This window comes from Echiichthys vipera (genome assembly GCF_963691815.1).
Source record: "Echiichthys vipera genome assembly, chromosome: 8".
Classification (NCBI taxonomy): Eukaryota; Metazoa; Chordata; class Actinopteri; order Perciformes; family Trachinidae; genus Echiichthys; species Echiichthys vipera.
The window spans coordinates 28,688,308-28,710,012 of NC_139833.1; the positions used below are offsets into that span (position 1 = coordinate 28,688,308).

The following is a 21,705-nucleotide window of genomic DNA, read 5'->3' on the forward strand; positions in this document are numbered from 1 at the left end:
TCAAAGTCAATCGTTTAACTACTTTAATGACATTTGTAAAGTTTCAAAGATGCTCAAGCTGCTATTATCGGCAGATGATACAAGTACTTTTTGTTCTGGGGCTCTTCTGCAGAGACTATTAGAGGTGATAACCCTTGAAATGGGTTATGGATAAAAGGCTGGTTTGACAAAAATAAATTGTCACAAAATTTGTCCAAGACTAAATTCATAGTCTTTAGCAATTTTAAAATACATTCTCAAATAACGATAAAGATAGCAGGGGTGGACATTGAAAGAGTGCATGTAATTACATTTCTTGGTGTGATGATAGATGACAAGGTCAACTGGAAATATCACATAAGACATGTACAATCTAAACTGTCAAGAAGCATTTCAATATTGAGCAAAGCTAAGCATATTCTGGATCACAATTCACTACATATTCTATACTGTTCCCTGGTTTTGCCACAAGTCTTGGGTAACACATATGAATCTAATTTGCAATCACTAACTATACTTCAAAAAAGAGTTATAAGAATAGTTCACAAAGTTGAATATCAAGACCAGACAGACACATTTTTTATAAGCCAAAAACAATACAACTCATAGATATTATAGATTATTATTATTGTTTTTTCACTTTTCTTTACATTATTTCCATTTATGTTGTTATTCCATTCGCATGTTCGAAAAAACAAAGCAAAACTAAACAATCGTTTTTGAATGGATTTTTGGTTAAATAAGGTCTGTGGTTATCACAGGTTTAAGAGACTTTAACATTTTGGTATAAAATACGTCAGTAAATACCCCACTCGTGAATTTTGAAGACTGTTCATATCATTAAAAGGCGGTTTGTTAGTGTTGTAATCCATTTATAGCCTACTGTTAGCGTCTGGTGTCTGAATTTATGTTTCAGAAATCCTAAAGTGGTGTTCATTTATGAAGATAGCTGAACAAAATGTGTAAGTATCATAAACATATACTTATACCAACAAAAAAGGTCATGCTGAACTCTTTATGTAAACTATATATTTTAGAAGAAATGTACTTTCATTCTTGGGAACGTTGCTTCCTCAGTTCCAAGTATAGTGTTATTCTAATTTTTACAGTTCATTATGGTTAAATGTTGTTTTTGTCTATATTGACTCTTCATCAAAAATATAATCCATATGGATAATTTTAAATGAACTATAATATGTTGCTTGTAAAGACAGAAGTAGTCTATGTATATAAGGCTTTTTAAAATTCAGTTGGTTCTTACATATTGGCGACATTTTTGCCAAACTCCCTAAAAATTACTACCGATTAAAGGATTCATTTTAAGGGAGGCGAGTTGGATTTTGGAAAGATAGAATATAAATTCTCACACTAAACACCGTGCCACCTCAGATCTCGGTGCCCATCCATGTCTCCTCAGTCATACACAGTTAGTGTATGTGTGTGGCTGTGTGTAGATGTGTGTATGTCTGTGTGAGAGTGTATGTCTTTGTGTGTCTCTGTGTGTATATGTGTGGGGGTGGGAGGTTTAGGTTTTCATGGTGTTTCTTTGTTGTACATGTTTTGTTTTGTTGTGTTTGTATTCTCTGTGAGGCACTTTGTGCTAGTCAAACATATGAAAAGTGCCATAGCTACAAATTGATTGATTTGATTTGACTTGAACCTAATCAGTACACCTAAGTCTTAAAAAACTATGAGCTGTCACGAATTAACCTCAATAAAACCCCTGCAAAAATAGGCTACTGTTAAAAACAATGTCATAACTAATTCACAATTAGGCTAATCTTCATTTAAGGGAAACGTGATGGCATAGCCCAGAGGGAACAAATGTGGAGGCCTTTTTTGGTTCAGATCTCTGTGTTCCAAGAGGCACCGCGCATCTGTTGCCAGGTGATAGGGAAAAAACCTGCAGAGAAAAAACAAAAACAGCTGACGAACATCTGATAAGGACACTACTTTCGAAGTGACTACGGGCAGACGTGTGAACGGAGTTCAGTGTCAGACCTGCGCATCCACTGCCACTGTTGAGTTCACAACAGTTCACTGTCGCTCTATTTAAAGAGGCAACAAATGGCACGCGGTGTGGTCAGACGGGAGTCAGTGGAAACGGAGATGCACAAGTCCGAAGACAAAACAAAAACCTTCGTTTACACCAAGAAGAGGGGCTACGATGTTACCCGGAACCCCCCCTTGAACAAGGTCAGTGCGGCTTCACACTTGTGTGAGTTTACGGCTTGTTTCTGTGAGCGGCAAAGGCTGGCGAGCGAGCTGCTGCATTCAGGCGCTGTGGGAAATATTAGAGTTCTGCTTAGTGTGTCAATATAACCGAGGCAAGATGTTCAGGGATGTCACAGTTCACGAGATTTGACTTCTAGAGGGTGGAGATGCTCAGCTAGTGATGGGTTTATAGGCCTACAGCGAAATTAGCTAATGTCACTATAGTGCCAATATTAAAGAGTGACACCTAGCTTAGTCTACTCAGGTGTTTGGTCTACATTTTGCCACATATGTAGTGACGTTCCTCTTCTCCTCACTATAAACGCAGCAGCCATCAATAATACTTGTGATATGAAGTAGGCTATGTGTTTAATATTTTAGGGCAGTACATGCACAGCCGCCGGTCGGAACCCTCGAGAAGCAGGTGAACGCAACATTAGCTCGGAGGGTTAGGTATCAGCTTTAGACTCCGCTATAATTAGATTTAAAGAGACCAAACGCTGTTGTCACACGGAGAGGGGCTTTTGTTAATATTGCCCCGTCACGTATTGCTTAACAAAGACAGCAGCTGTGTCTTTGTGCATTAGGCAATTAACACAATGAGTGACGGCTCAGGCCCATCTTCCCACAGTGGCCCAAGCACCAATTCAGCATATTGTGGCAGGCTTCTGCAGCTCACTGTGCAAGTTGATGTCTTGTCAAGTAAAATAAGTCACAAGTCCATATTCATTAGGCATCTGAGAATTAAACTCTGATCACAGCACTACTGACCATCATAGAAACCTAGCTCTAGCAGCCTGGAATTGATCCTATAACATAATCACAAATGGGAAACATGGTGTACAGTAGTAGGCTATGTGGGAGGAGGCATTTGGAGCAAACGTAGTATACAGTATATTTTTGCTCTGTTGCACTTGCATCTTTATTATCATCTGTATATAAACTCTCATAATTTGTTTATTTTGTGTGTATAATTGTATATGGACTACTTACTTAATGTTTTTTTTTTTTTACTTTGTCTTGCATGTGCTCAATTTGAATATGCTGTACCATAAGCTGGTATCCCTGGTAACCTTTTTTTTTGTCTTAACAGTAATTAAAAGGTTGTGTTATTTGAATGCACCTACTGGTTTGTGACTGCCTACTCTCCAAATCCCCCCAGTGATTTTTTCTTTTCCCAGTGTGCGGATAACTTGACTTCACACTGACCCACATAAACTTTTTACAAAGGAGATCCAATATAGTTTGCGATAATCACAAAGTTGAAATGGTGCTGTTAAAGGAGAAATAAAGTTGTTTTACAAGTAAAAAAAAAAAATCAAATCAAATTAGTCACTATTACCCCTATAAATGATTAAGATTAGAGCTTGTTTTAACTTTCCATTGTTAAAGCAAAATGGGGAACAAAGTTGGAAGTTGCTTAATCGCAACAAATAATGCTGAGCAGCTTCCTTATAGATCATGGGATAAGGGTTTGACTGTGATACGAGACTTTATATGTTCTTATTGCGGGGATTAGCCTGTTGAGATTTTGTAACATGATTCATCTAACCAGCCTTGGCTGTTGAATTAGCTTGATGTGTTTTTCCCCATGCTTTAAACAAGTCCTTAACAAAAGAGCCTCTGGCAACCTTTTAGCCTTTCCAGTGTTTTCTCTTGGTTTGTGTGGTGGGATGTGGCCCCCGAGGTCAAGCTGTGGTGACAGGGTCTCTCTCCATGGTGCTGACTGATCATCAAAACAACTGGCTGAATTCAGGGCCACTCTTGTGTCAAGTGTGCCCTACAGACAGAGCGTGGTCTGGTCCCGCTCTATGTCAAAGTCAGACTAATTTTAGAACACTTGGTCTATTTCTTCCCTCTGAGCTGTTTTGAGCACTCTCACTGGCCTCATATGTTTCCATATCGGAAACTACCGGAAAACATTAAAACTGTAGCCCAGTTGATGTCTAATCTTAAACCATTCGGATTTATTTCACTATGATTTTGTACATACGATAGTCGAATCATGTGTATAATCTAATAATCTGTAATCTGTAATAAACAGAAGGGGGTTCAGTTCTTATAATGAAAATAGAGCAACATCCTCTTTTTGACATCAAGTCATATGGTTTATGGGGAATATGGAGGCACTGTTTTCCAAAATTTCACAAGTTAGTTAACAATGACACATCCTACAGAAACTGCACAACCTCATGGTTTTTTAACCTACAAAAGTCATATGACAAAAGTCAATCTGCTAAACAGAAATACATAACAGCTACATAACATGGCTTAGCCATGATATCTGAACACATGCAAAGTGGTCTGTTCAACTGCTGCAACATCCTCATTTATAGAATGAGCTATAAGAGAGCGTGTGCACTAACCACACTGTTGGTGCACCCCAGTTGCTTGCTGCTTTGTGGTGACTGCAGGGGGGCTACTCTTGGACCAAAAACCCCTTTTGTTTCCAAGTACTTGAGGAGTTTTTTTTAGGTTGAGAGAGTTATGCAGCTGAGTATGTTTTATCCTCCTCCCAATGCAGGGGACAGGGAGGCAAAACAGCCCCCATTAGACGTACTGAGCAGTTGATTGTGTTTCGGGGATGGTGTGGCTTACAAAGCACTGTCCAAGAAACGCCTTGCAGGTTGGCTTTGTGAGTGTCTCTCCCAAACCAACAGGCAGGCAGGGAAACACCTCCCATTATGGTCTACACACACTCTACACGCGGTGTGGCCTTTTTTGGTGGAGTGAGTATCAAGGACATCTGTCCTTTCATACGGTTCTATCTCTTTGACATGTCGGGCACCTTTTCAGGGTCTGTGCTAACTGGAACGCCACAGGACTAGTGCAAAGGGATGGTTGTATGTCAGTTTTGTTTAGAGCTCGACCGATATGGATTTTTTAGGGCCTATGCCTACACCGATTTTTTATCATCAGCCTTAGCCAATGACAGAAACGGAGTGCCGATTTTCTTGAGACAATATTTGGAGCCGATACTACTTTTGCTTCCTCAGTTTACATCATAAAATTACTCAACAATGATAACAAATGTTACGAGTCTCAAGTTTTAAAACAAGGAACGTTTATGAACTTAAAAAAGGCGTCTCATGCAAAACGAAGCTGCCTGTGGATGCCTATCTGTAAATAATAGTGGGAAAAAACTATCGGCAAACACATCAGCCCGCATCGGCTGATACCTAAAAACCGTAAAAATCCGTTATTATGGGCCGGCAGGTGTATCGGCCTATCACTAGTGTTGCACCTGGCTCCCCCCCTGCAGGTTACACCTACATGTTCCTGTGGTCCTTGGTGACTCGGGGAATGTTGTGTGTCTATCCAGTTTATCTCTCTAATTGTATTACCCAATACACTGACTGATATGCCTGTGGGATTCTGTTGACCAAACCCAACAGCCTGCTTTCTTGAACTAATGTGTTTTCTGAATGCTTCAGAAAATGAGCATCAATGTTTATGTTGATATTGGCACCATTTGGCCCAATGTGAGCTCTGTTGATACCAATCACTCTTTAAGTTGCAATCTTGAAACCCCCCTTTGATTTTCTGTTCTGAAGTTTGTATTTGCATAACAGATCGGATTTTAGATAGTTTCTTTTTTAAATCTCTTCAGACTAAGGTGATGGTTGTTTTTAATAGAGGTCAATCTAGGACCAAAAGCTTCAGCTCTTAAACCTGGCCCAGTAAAATGTTTGTTTACATCTCAATTTACACCTTGGGGCCTTGAATGGACCCAGTGTTCAATAGGGCTCTTAAAGAAGGCCAGATAGGTTGACCTTAATTCATGTCAAAGAATGACCAGTCTAGCATTTAGGATGTTACACTATATTTTGTCTGTTATAATAAAGGTCTATTGAGAACCAGGCCACAGACATTCAAATCTGGAGTCTTAAATGGAAGATTGAAGACATGTTTAAATTATAAAGTGCCACAGAGACACAGAAATATCATTTTACTCAAGCTGCCTTGTACTTTTTATTTACTGTCGCTCTTTGCGCTTCCTGCATTTCTTTCGTTTTTCTTCTGGGTAATGTTAAGAATGTACGTTACTAGCGCCACAGTCCTTTGTTCCTCTGTTAACAAGAAGGCTTTTTTTGTCCTTTTATGTTGGCCATCTTAAATGAGCTAACAATTTCTGCACTTACTTCGTTTTGGAAAAAAAGTGTGCTGTTATAAGATTAATTACATGAGAGCAAAATTCTGGGAACTTTCAGCCACAAGGATCTGAGGAGCCTGCTTTGACAGTTCGTACACAGTATTTTGTTTAGTCCGGAACAATGGCTGTATGTAAAGATGGACGACAGGTTGCCACTTGTCAAAATGTCCTGGATACGTGCGTCGGTATGTTGTAATTTTAAGTGTTTGTGTGGATGTGTCATCAAAGTGACGTCGATACCTCTGCCTGACCAATCGCAAATCGAGTCAATCACAGCTGTCAATCGTGATGTTTCACTCTGTTTTTATACCATTGAATAACTGATTAAAACCAAATTTATCAGACAAAATTACGCATGAACAAACATCAGTGTGATGAAAACTACCTACACTGACAGAAACCATCTTTGGGAAAAATGTATTAGAGGTGAACCTTGAGTTTTCAGGCCTTTTCAAAGATGTAAACATGAACATTCTAAATGTGTCCAAGTTTTATTCCTGTTGAGGTGAATGAAATCAGCTGACAGGAAGTTAAGAAGGACCAAAGCTGTTTCCTAGCAATGGAATTACCCCGAAAAGGTCTATACTGCAGCCAGCCACCAGGGGGCGATCAATATGCTTTAGCTTCTCTTTCGGGGAGCTGTTAGGCCATCCACCTTTATAGCATATGATCAGGCCACCGAGAGCGGGGATTTCTAGAACCATGGTGTTTTTTCCCCTAAAAGCTTTATGATATAAGCTTGATAGCTAATGCCACCATTTTATGGGACAATAATATGATCTAATTTTGGTTATGGCTGGATTATGGACCTGGCCAAACGCAGCAATAATCTACATGCCATATGCTTCTGTTTGAGTTGAGAAATTCATGTCACTGTCGCAAAAGCCTATCAGTGAGACTCACAAGAGTCAGAAATGGAGAGGGGATCTCCAAAAAACATTGGTCTTTTGGGACCATGATCCGGCCCTGATATTGGTTAGAGGAGATACCAAAACTGATATGTTCTTATACTGTGTTATACTGCAAAGCAAGCATTTAGCTAATCTTGGTTGGTGGTTGTATCTGATCAACCTGAGCATGTCATCACTTGGCTAAAGTGACCCAAAACATTGGCTCCCTCAAACACAGGTCAGATGTCATAGCAGAAAAAAGGTTTCTTATGTAGTCAGGTGAACCATCCACTGTCAGCCCTGTACATGGAGGAAGGAAATTGGAGGAGAAGGTAGGAAATGACTGCTAAAGAGAGTTAGTGGACAGGCACAGGCAGGCTTCTGTGGCTCAGGCAGTAGCACATTGTTGCCCTCCTTCTGATTTCAGCAAGCCCTAAGGGATGAGGTATGTTTACCTCCCTCAGCTGGCCCACTTCACCTCTAACAGGAGCCAGTCACAGCACAACGTGCTAATTGATGCCGAGGGACGCAGCGCTGAAAGCAGTCTGTCCTCACATCGACAGGCTACGATTTCCTCTTAATCTCTCTACTCTCGCACTGCTACAGTACATGCAGAGCTGATGCATGTGCATGCATACACACACACACACACACACACACACACACACACACACACACACATACACACACACACAGCTTCACCTTGCTCTTTAGCTAATGCTCCGTCCTCCCTCTCCAGAGGTGGAACCGGATATTATAGGTGTGTTCACTGTGCAATAAAGAGATGAAGTGGGGTGCGAGGTGTAGAAAGGGTTCTCTGTGGTGATGAAGAGAGAGCTAGCCACGCTCCACAGACGTCCTCTGTCTCTCTGCTTGATCACACATTAATGAGGCATCTGTGTGAATCCCGGCCCTCAGTGCGTCTCTCTGACGCTGGTTCCGCCTGCCACAACCTTGAAAAACAACAACAACAACAACCTCCTTAAAAATGCTCTTAGCACCCAATCAGGGATGCTGTTTCACCTCAATCACTGAACTGAGCTGTCGGTGTGTCGGCGGCCAACAGACGCCCATTCACTGGCTCTGTACTATGTAAAGGTGACTGTAACAAGTGCAGTCAGTCATAAATGTCGGAGAGAATGAGAACTGCAGCTCCTGTCTATTTGTTGACTTCTTTTTCAGTTCTACAGCAACTGTCTGGCAGGCCCATTCTACATGTTTGCATAGAAACATCAAACCTGACAATAATGAATAGCAGACTCACAAAGATCTACATTCAAATACAGTAGGCCCCAAGTGAGAAATGGTGCTGTCATTCATGCTTTCAGCGCTAAATGCCAAGAACTCACATTGATCCTCTTCCTTGATTAGACAGTAATGTATTGTTTATTGAGGTTCTTTAAAATCACTAACATTATGCATCATTTGAGCTACGAATACTTAATAAAATGGAGAGCCCATGCCCAGACTGAGATGCAATTGGATGCCCCATTTGTAACCACAGTGTGGAGTACACATGACATTGCAAGATGGCACATCAGATGAAGAGAAAAATAAGAATCCCTATTCTTGGCGAGTGCTAAACAGTGTATCTGATTGGGCAAGGAGGATGTGCTGGTATGCCAAATGGCATCGGTCCTGATAACCTTCTGTAGCATCTGGAAGTAATTAGGCTCTCGTTAGATTTTCTCTGGTTTGGCTGCCTGCGCCACTCACTGAGTTTTGCTCCAAGAAACATTTCTTTCCCCCCCTCTTAATTTCCCTTTAACCACAAATACATTTAGCAACAAACAAACAAACAAACAAACAAACAAACAAACGGAATATTTAAATTCCGGAATCAAACTATTTCTGTATTTTTGTGGCTCTCTGAATCCTATCCTTTCAGTATCATGCTTTGTTGGTTGCTGCACAGTAAATGATCTGCTGAGTTTTCCATGGGAACCATAATGCGCTCCAGCCCTTCTGTGTTTCTAGCGAGGCCTGATAAGGGTTTTATAACAGTGCACTCTAATAGAATTATGTCACAATTGGTAAAAGGTGCCAGTGAGGAAACAGCTGGATGACCTGGCACTGACTTTAGTGAAATCAGTCTGGAACTTTGTTTCTCACTGAGTCACCATGTCAGCATGCCACAAGAATAAAGTTTGGTTTCTGCACACTCAAGACTTATAAAACCTTTGTGCTGACAGTTTTCTGTGTTGGTGAAACAATACAGCACGGCTCCCATAGACCTTAGTATTCTTTCTACTTTATTAATCTCTCAGCTCTCTGGCCCCCATGCATGGTGCGATCAACAGATCAAATCCTAGGGATAATCCTGAAGGATATCTATGATGATGGAGAATTGGTTTTAAAGTCAATGACTTCACTGTTATTGCTTGACTAAGCCAATAGTGATGCTAATCCTGACAAATGTTCTGATAAAGGTTATTAAATAGTATAGTGGGGAAATGCAATTGAAAATGAGTTTCCCTCCCTGTAAACTACCATACATATAGTTTTCCAAAATAAGGTCCCATGGTGGTCCACCAGAAGGGGATTGACTTTGCCGCTCTTTTGCACAGGGGATTGTGACATCACTGCACTAACTCTGGGTGGGGCAAAAATGATGTGAAAATTCAGCCTGTTTAAAGGTGGATGACAGTGGTTATGTGTGGTTGAACTCGGTGATGTTGGCAGGCAGATTACAAGTCTTGGTTTAACGGAGTGGTGAAAATGGAACAAACCTTTCTCTGTTCACACTTTATGCAGAGCAGCTGCACTTGTCAATCCCCCTCACTAGGTGGACCGCAGAGCTCCATAGATATATTTGTTAGTCAGTGAGTGTGTGTGTGGATTGTCCCAAGTGTGGCCAGGTGTTCCAGGTTGACCGCACGCATCGCTAGTGACCAGACATTCCTCTGATGGACTGGACTGGATCAGCCAGGCAGAAAGAAAGTACACCCTCGTTCCCCACCAGTGACCATCCCCAAATTGAGCTTTACACACACAAACACACACACACACACACACACACGCACGCACGCACCAGCATGCACTCATACGTGTTATTAGTATAGGTATAGTATAGTATTAGTATAAGTAGTATAAATACGTTTTTTTTTGCAGTCACACAGCTGCTGTTATCACTTTTCTTTAGGGCTAGCTCAAATAAACTGTGTAATGAGCGTAATATGATCACATTATCAATTCAACAAACACAATTGTGACGCTGTGTTTATTCAGCAGAAAGTTCTTCTAAATTGCTCTACCTCCTCAGCTCACTTTTGTGTTTTTTGTAAGGTGGTCCTCATTCATGTGAGGACAACGGAGAAGTCATTAGCCTGTCCCAGCCAGAGAGAGGGAGACAGTCTGAGCCTCATCACCTTCCTATGAAGCTCATCTCAAGCCCCTCCTGTCTTTTACCCCTCCTCTTCTCTTCAATGGTGCTTTTGTCTGTTATTTTAGAGTGCTGAAGGTCTTGTCATGTCTTAACAAAGATACAGAAGCAAGAATTTAAAGGTAGTATTTTATTTCAGCATTCAGCAAAACAGTGGATATATGAACATGATGTAATTGGTTTCCCCAAGGTCAGAGAGAGAGATCGTTTAGACTAATGCTGTGTTGATTGACAGGTTTTGTGTGGTTGCAGATACAACTGATGAGGAGGTTTGTATTAATGGTCTTGGTATGAGAAAGAGCTGTCAGTTCACGAACCAAAGGCTCGGTCACACCAGCATTTAAAATCATTTTATTCCATTGGAACTTCTACAATCACTAGATTTATTGACATGGCCGAAGTAAATCCATGTGCTCGATAAAAGAAGAATGGTGTGCATACAATTGTGAGACGGGAGTTGTCCAAATATATTTTCAGTATAAACAGTGTTATATTACTGTCCTGTTGCAAACACAATCAGTTGCAAGTCGGCAAGTGTTATACCAATTAGCAGCTCATCCACTATAGCTCAGTAGTTAAAACTAGCAGGGTGTCCCTTCATCATTAAGCTTCTGAACTAATTATTTCGCGAAAACTTGGATGAATTTTACTGTGCCACTTTCTGTTGTGACGGGATCTGAAATCCCTCTCCTGGCTACAAATGCTCTCACCACTAACAGATACAACACAAAAAAGGATGTTAAAAAACTTCTCTGAAGTGTAGAGTTCATATACTGTAAAAAAGAATGGATGTAGCCACCGGGACGTCACCCATTGATGTGTAGAATATCGTTTTGAAGCCAGAAGTTTGGCATTTGGCTGTCGCCATCTTGGTATTTTGTAGCCAGAAGTGGCCATATTCGGACAAGAGGACAGAGCTGGGGGAAACCACTAGGCAATTGTTGTTTCAATGGTGCTGCACTACAAGCTCCACACTAAAGAGGAAAACCTTCACCACTTGTTAACAGGCTGACATGAATCCTGCAGTGGGAGCTCCCAGCACAGGCGCTGCTAATCTGCATGTAATGCAGTGACTCCTAGCTGGCTGAAAATTTGCAGTTTCCTTAAATTACCAGCTAAGGCTGGCGCTAGCTGACTAGCTTGGTTAGTAACCAAAGGCGACCAAAACCTAAAACAATAACAGTGACAAAACTCAAAAACAAGTTCACGGCTATTTTAATGTACACATTGCCTTGGATATATATCACTAAGCCTCTATCCTGACTGACCAGTCACCATGTAGCCCGCTCTAAAGCATATCCTTTTTTTTTTTAAAGATTATTTTTTGGCAGTTTTTTACACCTTTATTATATAGGACAGACCGGAAATGGGGGGAGAGAGAGAGAGGGGAGGGGGGCATGCAGCAAAGGGCCGCAGTTCAAAGTGGAACCCACGACCGCTGTCTCGATGATCTTCAGCCTCTTCACATGGGGCGACTGCTCTAACCACTGTGCCACTGCCCGCCCCTTTTTATATTGTCAATTTTACTCTAAATGATCATGATTTCCTAAATAAACATTTTGCTGAATTGAAGAAGACTTGAAACAAGCGAAGGAGACCATAGCTCATTAGGAAAATGATTAATGAAAATGAAATCAAGTGAGAAGTAGATTCATTTTCTCATTGACTATCAGACTTCTTTATGCGGCCAGTTGGGTCGCCTCTTGCTGAACATTAGAAAGAATGCAGGTATAGGACATTTCTGCATTGTCTTTACTTTTCAGTCCCGGAAGCTATGACTATTATTTTTTTCTATGGTAGAGCTGTGAGATTTAGTATTAACCATGAGCTGCAGCCTTACTGGTAACAGTGTAATGTGTTCTCACAGCAGTGATGTTTGCTTTGTGAAAATACAAGTTATTTTCTTTCACTTTTTTACAGTGTTAGTGAATTGCAAGAACCAGCTGCCGAGTAGGTGGTCATTTTGTCAGAAGAAACACATATTGTCACAGAAACTAGCGGTGACAACAGGAAAACACATTTCAGTGCACCTCCCTTGTGAAGTTACAGAGGTGAGCGGAGAGACTAGCTCATTGCTCTGTTACAAAAAACTGAAAGAAGGTCATATTCGCACAATGAAAGTGAGCTGTTGCTCACCTGTTTGTATATGTATACAAACATATGTATATATATCCTTGCTGTTCCATCTGTGACTACAAAGAGATTTATTTTGAGCCAGCCTCTAAATTGGCTCTCTGTGGGAGCACACAGAGATTAATTGGAGATTTCCTGTGCTATTAAGACAGTTTAGCCAGCGGCCACTTCACTATGTGAGTAAAGACACAAGGGTTGTGTCTCATGTTAGGCTTTTTTGTTTTAACTAAGGGGCTATTCCTTGGTTGTGTCTCCAGAAAAAGTACAAATTGGTTTTCAGTAGGAGAGAGTCAAAAACACCTGTGACAAGTTGAACATGGCAGTCGAGGCCCATACTGTCTTCTGAACATGGCCAATGAGTGCTGAAGCAGCATTAGCCTAAAGTGCATGGGCTTTGAAGGCTTGGACATTTTCCCGGCAACACTCAGGCTCCTGAGGGACCTGTACTGTGGAGCATGAAAAGGTTGCCTCAAGGGGATTGGCTGCCTTTGAAGAACCCTACATGTCCGCTACCTCCACCCACTCAAGACTGCCCTCCTTAAGTCAACAGCAGCTCGGTTTTCAAGGTTGCTTTACCAACAAGTGTGTCTGTACATTCACAAGTTGACACCTCCTGATTTAAGGAGCCCTGCTCAGCTCTTTCGTATTTGCTCAGGATAAGGAATTTAAGACGCTCCTTTTAGTCAGTCTCAGAGCTCAGAGTTGCTAGGTGGGGATCATGACTCACGAAAGGGGCAGAGTTGCTGTCACATTAGGACAAGAGATGTGCTGTAGTCCATCTTGAGAGATAGATGCAAGTGTAGCCAGGGGAGTTGGCTTACAGAATTTCAAACACTATTTCTAAGCTCTTTATTTCTCATTATACCAATATTGCTTCTATAGCTGTTTTTTTTTCTCATTGTCTTTTTTTTCCTAATCAACACTAGACTGGCCCACTCACATAATTAAACCCCTTCGCCTTTATTAAATAGCTCATCTATAAAAAAAAGAGTACTAAATAATAACGTTGTTAGGCCTGGGTGTCTAATGCTACAACCCTGAAGGTTTCTAGTATGCACCAATATGCAAGTTTTGGCCGATACGATTATCCGATATTAAAATTGCTGTCATGGCCGATAACTGATATTTCCAATATCGATATATGTTTAACAAAAAAGAAAGCTTCTGAGATGATAAAATTGTGTCTCATCTCATCATCATCTCATCTTCATTCTCTTATCCGGGGTGGGGTCGCGGGGCAGCAGCTCTAGCAGGGAACCCCAAACTTCCCTTTCCCAGGCCACATTAACCAGCTCTAACTGGGGGATCCTGAGGCGTTCCCAGGCCAGTGTGGAGATATAATCTCTCCACCTAGTCCTGGGTCTTCCCCGAGACCTCCTCCCAGCTGGACGTGCTTGGAACACCTCCCTAGGGAGGCGCCCAGGGGGCATCCTTACTAGATACTAGAAGAACAGTGGCTCTACTCCGAGTTCCTCACGGATGGCTGAACTTCTCACCCTCTCTCTAAGGGAGACCCCTTGGGCGCTTGTACCCGCGACCTCGTTCTTTTAGAATACAATACTATACCCTCACTGGCATAGTATTGTATTTTTCTATTCAGTAATGTATTTTTTTTATGCTGCTACTATAAATGTTTCTAATGTTGCAGACGAGAGAATTCCCAATTTAGTTTCATGTTAAGTAGCCTGTGTAATATTTTGATATTTTCTATTCAGAATATGTTTGATATGCTACCAAAATGTTATCCCCTGACCTCAAGTTAGTGATTAAGGAATATGATTTTTATTTTTTCTTTATATCATAAGGAAGATAGCATTTTATGTTATGTTATAGACCTTTTCAAAGTTGTACACATAAACATTCTAAATGTTTCCAAGTTGTATTCCTGTTGTAGTGAATGTGAACGACATAAGCTGACAGGAAGTTAACAAGGATCAAGGCTGTTGCCTAGTAATGGAGTTCCATTAAGTCTATACAGTTAACCTATTCAGAGGGAAATTTAGCAGTTTTCTCTCTAGCTGCATTGGCCGTCTTAGATCTAACAATTACAGGATATGTAGATTTCTATCAGCAATACAACAAAAAAACAACAACAACCACTTAATATGTGGTGTTTTAAGGCAAGGCAAGTTTATTTGTATAGCACAGTTCAACAACAAGGCAATTCAAAGTGCTTCACATAAAACATTAAAAGCACTGGCTGGGATAACACATAAAACATATACATTTAAAACACATAAACGTCATTTAAAACATATAAAAGATTTTAAATGAAGGATTAAGAGTAGTATATACTTTTTTCAAAGTTATTTCCTGTAGCTCGCTGAACTCTCAGGAACCACATTAGAAAATAACGTGTATCTGTTATAAAATAACGTGTATCCCCAGGAGTAACTGTTTTATCGCTGCTATAGTTCATCATATCACATTCGGTCCCTCATAAGCCAAAAGCTAACCGGGTTAACACAAAGGCAACAACACTTAGCTGATGTAATCTGAAGCAAACTCAGGCCATTGTACGCCTTTTTTTTTTGTTACCAGAAACACACACACACACACACACACACACACACAGACACACACACACACACACACACACACACACACACACACACACACACACACACACACACACACACACACACACACACACACACACACTGCATTGCTTTATTAAGACCTTTAATCAAACAGTGAGATAAGTCAAGCTTTTTCTCTAAACCAGACATGAAATTGATCCGGCACACCGAACTCTGTTTCTGCCTTGATTGCTCCTTGTTTTGTCATCAGCAGGATTTTTCTCAGACCTGCTAACAGCATTATTAGTGCAGTGCAGAAATGTTGATAGAGAAAACACTTGTTATCTTTCTGATTAATGTGCTTGGCCCTCTGAACAAAGTTTGAGTACCATAGTCCTCAGTCTGCTAATGACTTGAATTTGTTAAGGAATGAGAGTGCACATGTAGGCCTTACACGGCACATTTGTTGGGAGGCATTTATTGGGTAATGCTTAAGGCACTAAGATCCTGAGAAGAGACGGACTGGAGTTGATGTGTGCTCTTTGGGATGGATTAAAAGGCTTTATTCACAGGGTAGTCCTCTTGAATCTTGCTACAGCTGCTGTTTTTAGCAGGAAACAGATGGGGGGCATCTGGCCTTTTGCTCAGAAAATCTACAGGATTTCGACACAATAGGAAAACCTAGTAATATGGCTTCACACTGAATAGGAACATATTCAAAAGTGAGAGCTTACATGGGCAAAAAAATGGACACTCGTCATTCAGCTTCATAATCAGTCTTATCAATTCAAAATAAGACCGATCCCTCTACTACAAGCAGCAATATTACTCTTATTCCATATCGTTCTCTTCAACCTTTTGCTGAACTGAACGTTTTTCTTTACCACAGAAGCAGATAGAGATAAGCCATTGTGAGATATCTCCTGTACTTTATCAAGTATATGTCATGTCAATAATAAGCACAAAAAAGAACTATATTAACTTGGGGACAAATATTTGTTAAAGTCCTGGCTCCATTTTCAAAGGCATTGTGCCTGTACGTTGAGGCCTGGTTTCCATTCTGCTCTACAAATTATTAACAGTCTCTTTGTGTGTGTCATGTGACATCCATGCCCTAGACTTTCCTGCACTTTTTTCTATGTCCTTTATGAAAGATTGACTTTTAGCAAATGTAAAGATTAGACATGGACTATGAATTCTGACTTACTGTTACTACCATAAAGTTTGAATAATTTTGTTCTCAGACACATTGCTTTTTCAATTGTATTTATCTATGGCAGGGCGGGGCAATATGACAAAAATCTCATATCCCGATACAGGTCATTTCATATCTTGTTAACAATATATATATATATCCCGATATAGCACATTTTCTGTAAAATAGAAATTATAACATTTATACTGTATAAATATTAGGAAGGCTCTCAATAAAGTTAATTAATTATTATTAATTTGTGTTATTCATCTATGTATTAGTTTGACGTATTATTTATTATTTATTTATAGAAACTAATATTGTTATATATTTCCCCATACAATTCAGACATTCATTGTACTTTCCCATGTTAACCTTAACCACAGTGTATTAAAATCATGGTTTACATACCACATCTGCCTCTGGCGTTGCCTGGTGAACAATAAATTGGTCTGGGGTTCCCCTAGTTTTGGTGTCCCTTATGTTTCTTGTGTGCCCACTGCCCACCAGAGGAGGCTTGTCACTTTAGGTCAGTTATTCCACCATGGGCTATGGAGCAGTCCGCCGCCACACAGCGCTGTGCGCTTCATAGATGGTATTGTGCACTTTTTCCACCCATGTTTTTCCTTCTTACCATTCCTCTAGGTAGTTTTCTTGGTGTTGGTGTCACAACTAGTTCTGACAGCCAGAGTCATTTGCACTGCAGCTAACTATTAATGATGCAGTGACAGCAGTAGTATTCAGAAAGGAACTGTTGTCACTTGCTAAAGTTTATTGCTGGTCCACTTTGTGTTTTCTATCCATGTAAAAAAGGACATTTTCAGCACTGTTTTCTCTCGTTAAGCTAGCATGTGTGTACCTATTTACCAGAAGGTGGGGGTACAGTAACTGCCAGTACTCACCACAGGATACAGGCCATTACAGCACGTAATTATAAAAGAGATGAAAAAACAAAACAAAAAAAACAGCACAACTCTCAGGGGCCATCCATACAAACGTAGGTATTTTTGAAACCGTGTGTTTATCTGCACGGTTTGGCCTTTCATCCACATGTAACCGCACGCGCGACTCCCAATCCACATTTCCTGAATTTGGGTGATTTTAGATTCAAATGAGTGACAGTGAGAAGTACCTCAACTTCGCTGTCATTCATCACGAAGGAATCTGCCCAGCCTAGGTTCGTTATTGTTGTTTTTCCGTTATGAATTTTTCCAGTCTTGTGATTGGCTAAAATGGCCTTCCTGTTATGAGTGCTGCTGCAACCTACTGCTTTGTCATGTGCATGGCATTGTTTGAGGCAGATTTTACACTTACATTGGACAGAGATATTTTTTATCACACCCATGGTGCGGATGGGATTTTTTTTTAACCCAGGGCCATAAAAGTTTTGTTTCAAAATACCTGTGTTCGTGTGGACTGGGCCTTAATGAGTAAGGGAGCTAATCTTATACTTACCTATGCTCACTGCATCATGATATTCTACCAAGACTTAAACTTGGATCTACTTGGAAACTACAATTGAATCTGTGGATTCATAGTGCAGAGGGCTGACTATTACACCATGGAATCCATCTTTTGCATGCTGATGGTAGCTACGGGCAATCCACACAAAGACATGAGTCACAAATGCCACGGTTTCAAGACACCACTTGCAAAACACTGAATTCTAACATGGAAGGAAAGTTCCCAATAAAAGCTTTGTGGTCGTGTTACGTTCAAACAAGAATCACACCCCTAGACCAAGAAGTCACTTGAATTAAGTTTATGTACTTTTTCATGTGCAGGGAACTCAATTTTGTCAATGTAGCTGTCACTGACAGGTCTTCTTTCTTGTAGAAGAAGTTAGAGGAAATGGGTAAAACCCATGTCACATGTTTTCCCTGGAGCGAAATGAAACTAAGGTCTGCAAAAAGACCACAATCACAAAATACATTCTGACATGGAGTAGTGTCAGCTCTGTTTTAATGTTTAGATTCATAATGGCTGAATTCCATTTAACTGCTTCATTGTCAGGGTCCTGGTATTGTGCATGCTGTGATGACTGGGACACTTGGATAGAGCCATCTTTAATGTTTTAGTGCTTTTCCTAGGACTTGCTGTCTTCCAGGATTTGAACATCATGCTCCTAGACCAGGGGTCTGCAACCTTTGCTATCAAAAGAGACATTTTTGCCCCCTCTTCCACCAAATAAAATTTTCTGGAGTCAGGTGTTGGGTAGTTATTACATTATTTACTGTAGGCTACATAGCTGAGCTTCTCATTCAAAAAGCTATGGCATTTAGGTTAAATATGTTAAATGAATGGGATACATCTTCTCTCTTCCCTTTCATGTTGAAGTCTTTATTGCACTTGAGTTTGTGCTACCATGAAGTGGTTACAGAAGTTTCATTGTGGCCACGGAATTTCCATTAGAGAGGGAATTTCCCTGTTAACGCAGTATAGACCAGCCTCTGCTCTGGATTGTCTCAAGGTTCCCCTCAGTACGGTATATGGACAATCTCTCTCTCTCTCTCTCTCTCTCTTTCTCTCTCTCTCTCTCTCTCTCTCTCTCTCTCTCTCTCTCTCTCTCTCTCTCTCTCTCTCTCTCAATATCTCTGACACATACACACACACACACACACACACACACACAGAAAGCATGCGCAAACTAATGTACACACGGCTGTGTAGGGTTTTTCCATTCTTCAATGCTTCACCTGCAGGCAGAAGGCACAGCCCATAAATAAACCTCCCATTCACTCTCTGTGTACAATTACAGTCATTTCAGAAAACCTTCACTCTTACTTTTCATTGACTGGAAACACTTTAAGGCCATCAAGTTGGCTTGCTGTGTAGTTTTCTGGTCAGGTAATGCATCATCTTGATGACAACGTTTTTTTAAGGAAACACGGTTGTACCTGTCATATGTTGAACAGAACAATATGCCTCAGAGGTCAGAGGCCAACTAGCGTATCATTCTCTGGCATGTGTGGCGCTCTGAAATGAAGGAGTGTGTCCAGGAAAAAAGGGTCATTTGAAAGCCTTTTAGGGTCCATCCATACTGCCCCCCCCCCCCCCCCCCCCCATTCTTCAAAAAGTACAACAAAATGCGTCACCGGTGTGGGCGGCCCCTTAGTTTGCTTTTAGAGTATATGTCAGTGCTTCATCTCCCTTAGAAATGTTCATCTCTGACCTTTATTGTCATTCACACTTTCTAACTCACTGTCTTGTTATCTTCTGAATGTTGGGAGTATCACTTGAGATGTTCAGATTTGCATGGACTGAAATATATTAAAGCAAATGTATAACCTAGTGGACTTTTCAGACTCTTTTGACACACTGTGTGCATTCTCTGAAATTAGCCATGTGCTTACATTTGTTTTGGACTTCCAGTGAACATGTGCTAACCGTGTTTCAGTGTTACGGATCAGCCAGCTCCACTGAATAAATTGATGTGCTTCCCTTGCTCTAGTTTCAGAGGAATCCCTGATTGAGCTGTTTCCAAAGCAAAGCCGTAGAGATGATTATATTCAACATGCTTGTCCCTGTCTTAAGCCTATTCCACACAAACATGGGTATTTTTGGAACCAAACTTTTATAGCCCCCAGTTAAAAAAAAATATCATCCACACCACCAGTTTTCCTTCGTTTTCCTGTCCACATATGACTGCTGGACTCTGGTTACAAAAAACTCCGGTTTCAGGAGCCCACACGTGTGGATGAAAGGCCAAACCGTGCAGAGAAACTCACAGTTTCAAAATTACTCATGTTCGTATGGACCGCCCCTTAAATATAAGCAGATATAAGACCAGCCAGGACTGTAGGTAGAGGACTTTCATTGGTAGGGGAATGGGTCAGAGAAATCAGCAGTACTGGGTGGGGATACCATGCATATGGGTTTAAAGGGATTTGACAACACTTTGAAATAGTGACATTACATTGGCAGCAGTATTGGTTAGTGAGGTCCGGTCACAGCTGAAGGGCTTAGGTATTCCATTAGGTAAGCTCAATTAATGACTTGACCTCCACTCACCGCAGGGGCACTACAACATGCTGCTCTTGTAAAAGTTTTTATGAGGATGTTGTAAAATGTTAATGGTAACTTTATATGTATGTATGTGCCAGAGATGGGGAATCGAGTTTGAGACTTGGACGCGAGTCACATTTAAGTCACAAACCAATGTGACTTAGGACTTGACTTGGACTCGTCCCCAAAAGACTGGAGACTTGACTCGGACTCAGGATTTGGGACTAGTGCACAATCTTTTTATTTATGTACTTTTTGGAGCATTAACATCAGGGGCAGAAGGTCATTCTCTTCCACAGAGATGTGTAAGCGGCCACACTCCACAGACGACATGGAGAGCACGTCACCTGCTGCTGATCGGGGTGAAGTTAGTTCTTAGTTGGGTATTCCATGGATGTTCACTTCGGTCCCAGCCTATCTGAATCCGAATATCCAACTTCAACCTAACTTCCCCCCGGTCTGCTACTGCAGTGACATTACTATTTGTCATATTGTTTGGCTTTAATAACTTCACTCAAAGATGAAACAAAAGAATCACTCAATATAACGTCTGTGTATTAAGCTAATTCATAAACTGTCAATGTTAGCTTGCTACTAATGTTGGCTTGTTACCAATGTTAGCTTTGTAAGAGGTTAACTTTTAGAATAGCGTTCATTAAATTACTAATTTCTGAAAGTGTTTGCTTGCCGTGGCTGCCACCATCTACTGGCTAACACCGTTAAACTGAGAGAAATACACATTAATTATTATTGTCTGCTAGGGAGCGTACCTATGTTCCCCGTGTCCTATGTTCCCCGCTTTTTTCCATAAAGGTCCTTTGTTCCCCGCTTTGTATGTTCGCCTTTTTTAAGGAAAGTGTCAGATGTTCCCCGCTTTTCAACGAAAAGATCCTATGTCTGTTATTTTTTTCCACAATCAGTGCCGAATTCCCCCGCAAATAGGCCTATATAGACCCTAACACTTCCCCTAACGCTGACCCTAACCAAAACCCCTAACAGAATGCTAAATTAAATCAGTGGAGGCAGAGGCTTATGCCACCAGGGAACATAGGACCTGGGGAACATAGGGAGTTCGTCTTACAAGTTCATTGTTGATCATGGGGTGGCTGTGGCTTGGTGACAGAGTGGGTTGTCCTCTGTTCGAGAGATTGGTGGTTCGATCCCCATTTCCCCCCGGTCCACATGTCGAAGTGTCCTTGGGCAAGACACTGAACCCCGAATTGCTCCCCGTGCTG

General features: G+C 41.0%; 1 protein-coding gene across 1 annotated transcript in view; it reads left to right on the forward strand.

The window, feature by feature from the left end:
• The first annotated feature begins 1,981 nt into the window (after positions 1-1,981).
• me1 (malic enzyme 1, NADP(+)-dependent, cytosolic) overlaps positions 1,982-21,705 on the forward strand; it is a 100,924-nt gene continuing 81,200 nt past the window's right edge. Inside the window, exon 1 of the mRNA XM_083917553.1 lies at positions 1,982-2,175. Coding sequence (XP_083773679.1) covers positions 2,047-2,175 — 129 coding nt within the window. The 5' untranslated portion in view covers positions 1,982-2,046. The remainder of the gene's footprint in view (positions 2,176-21,705) is intronic.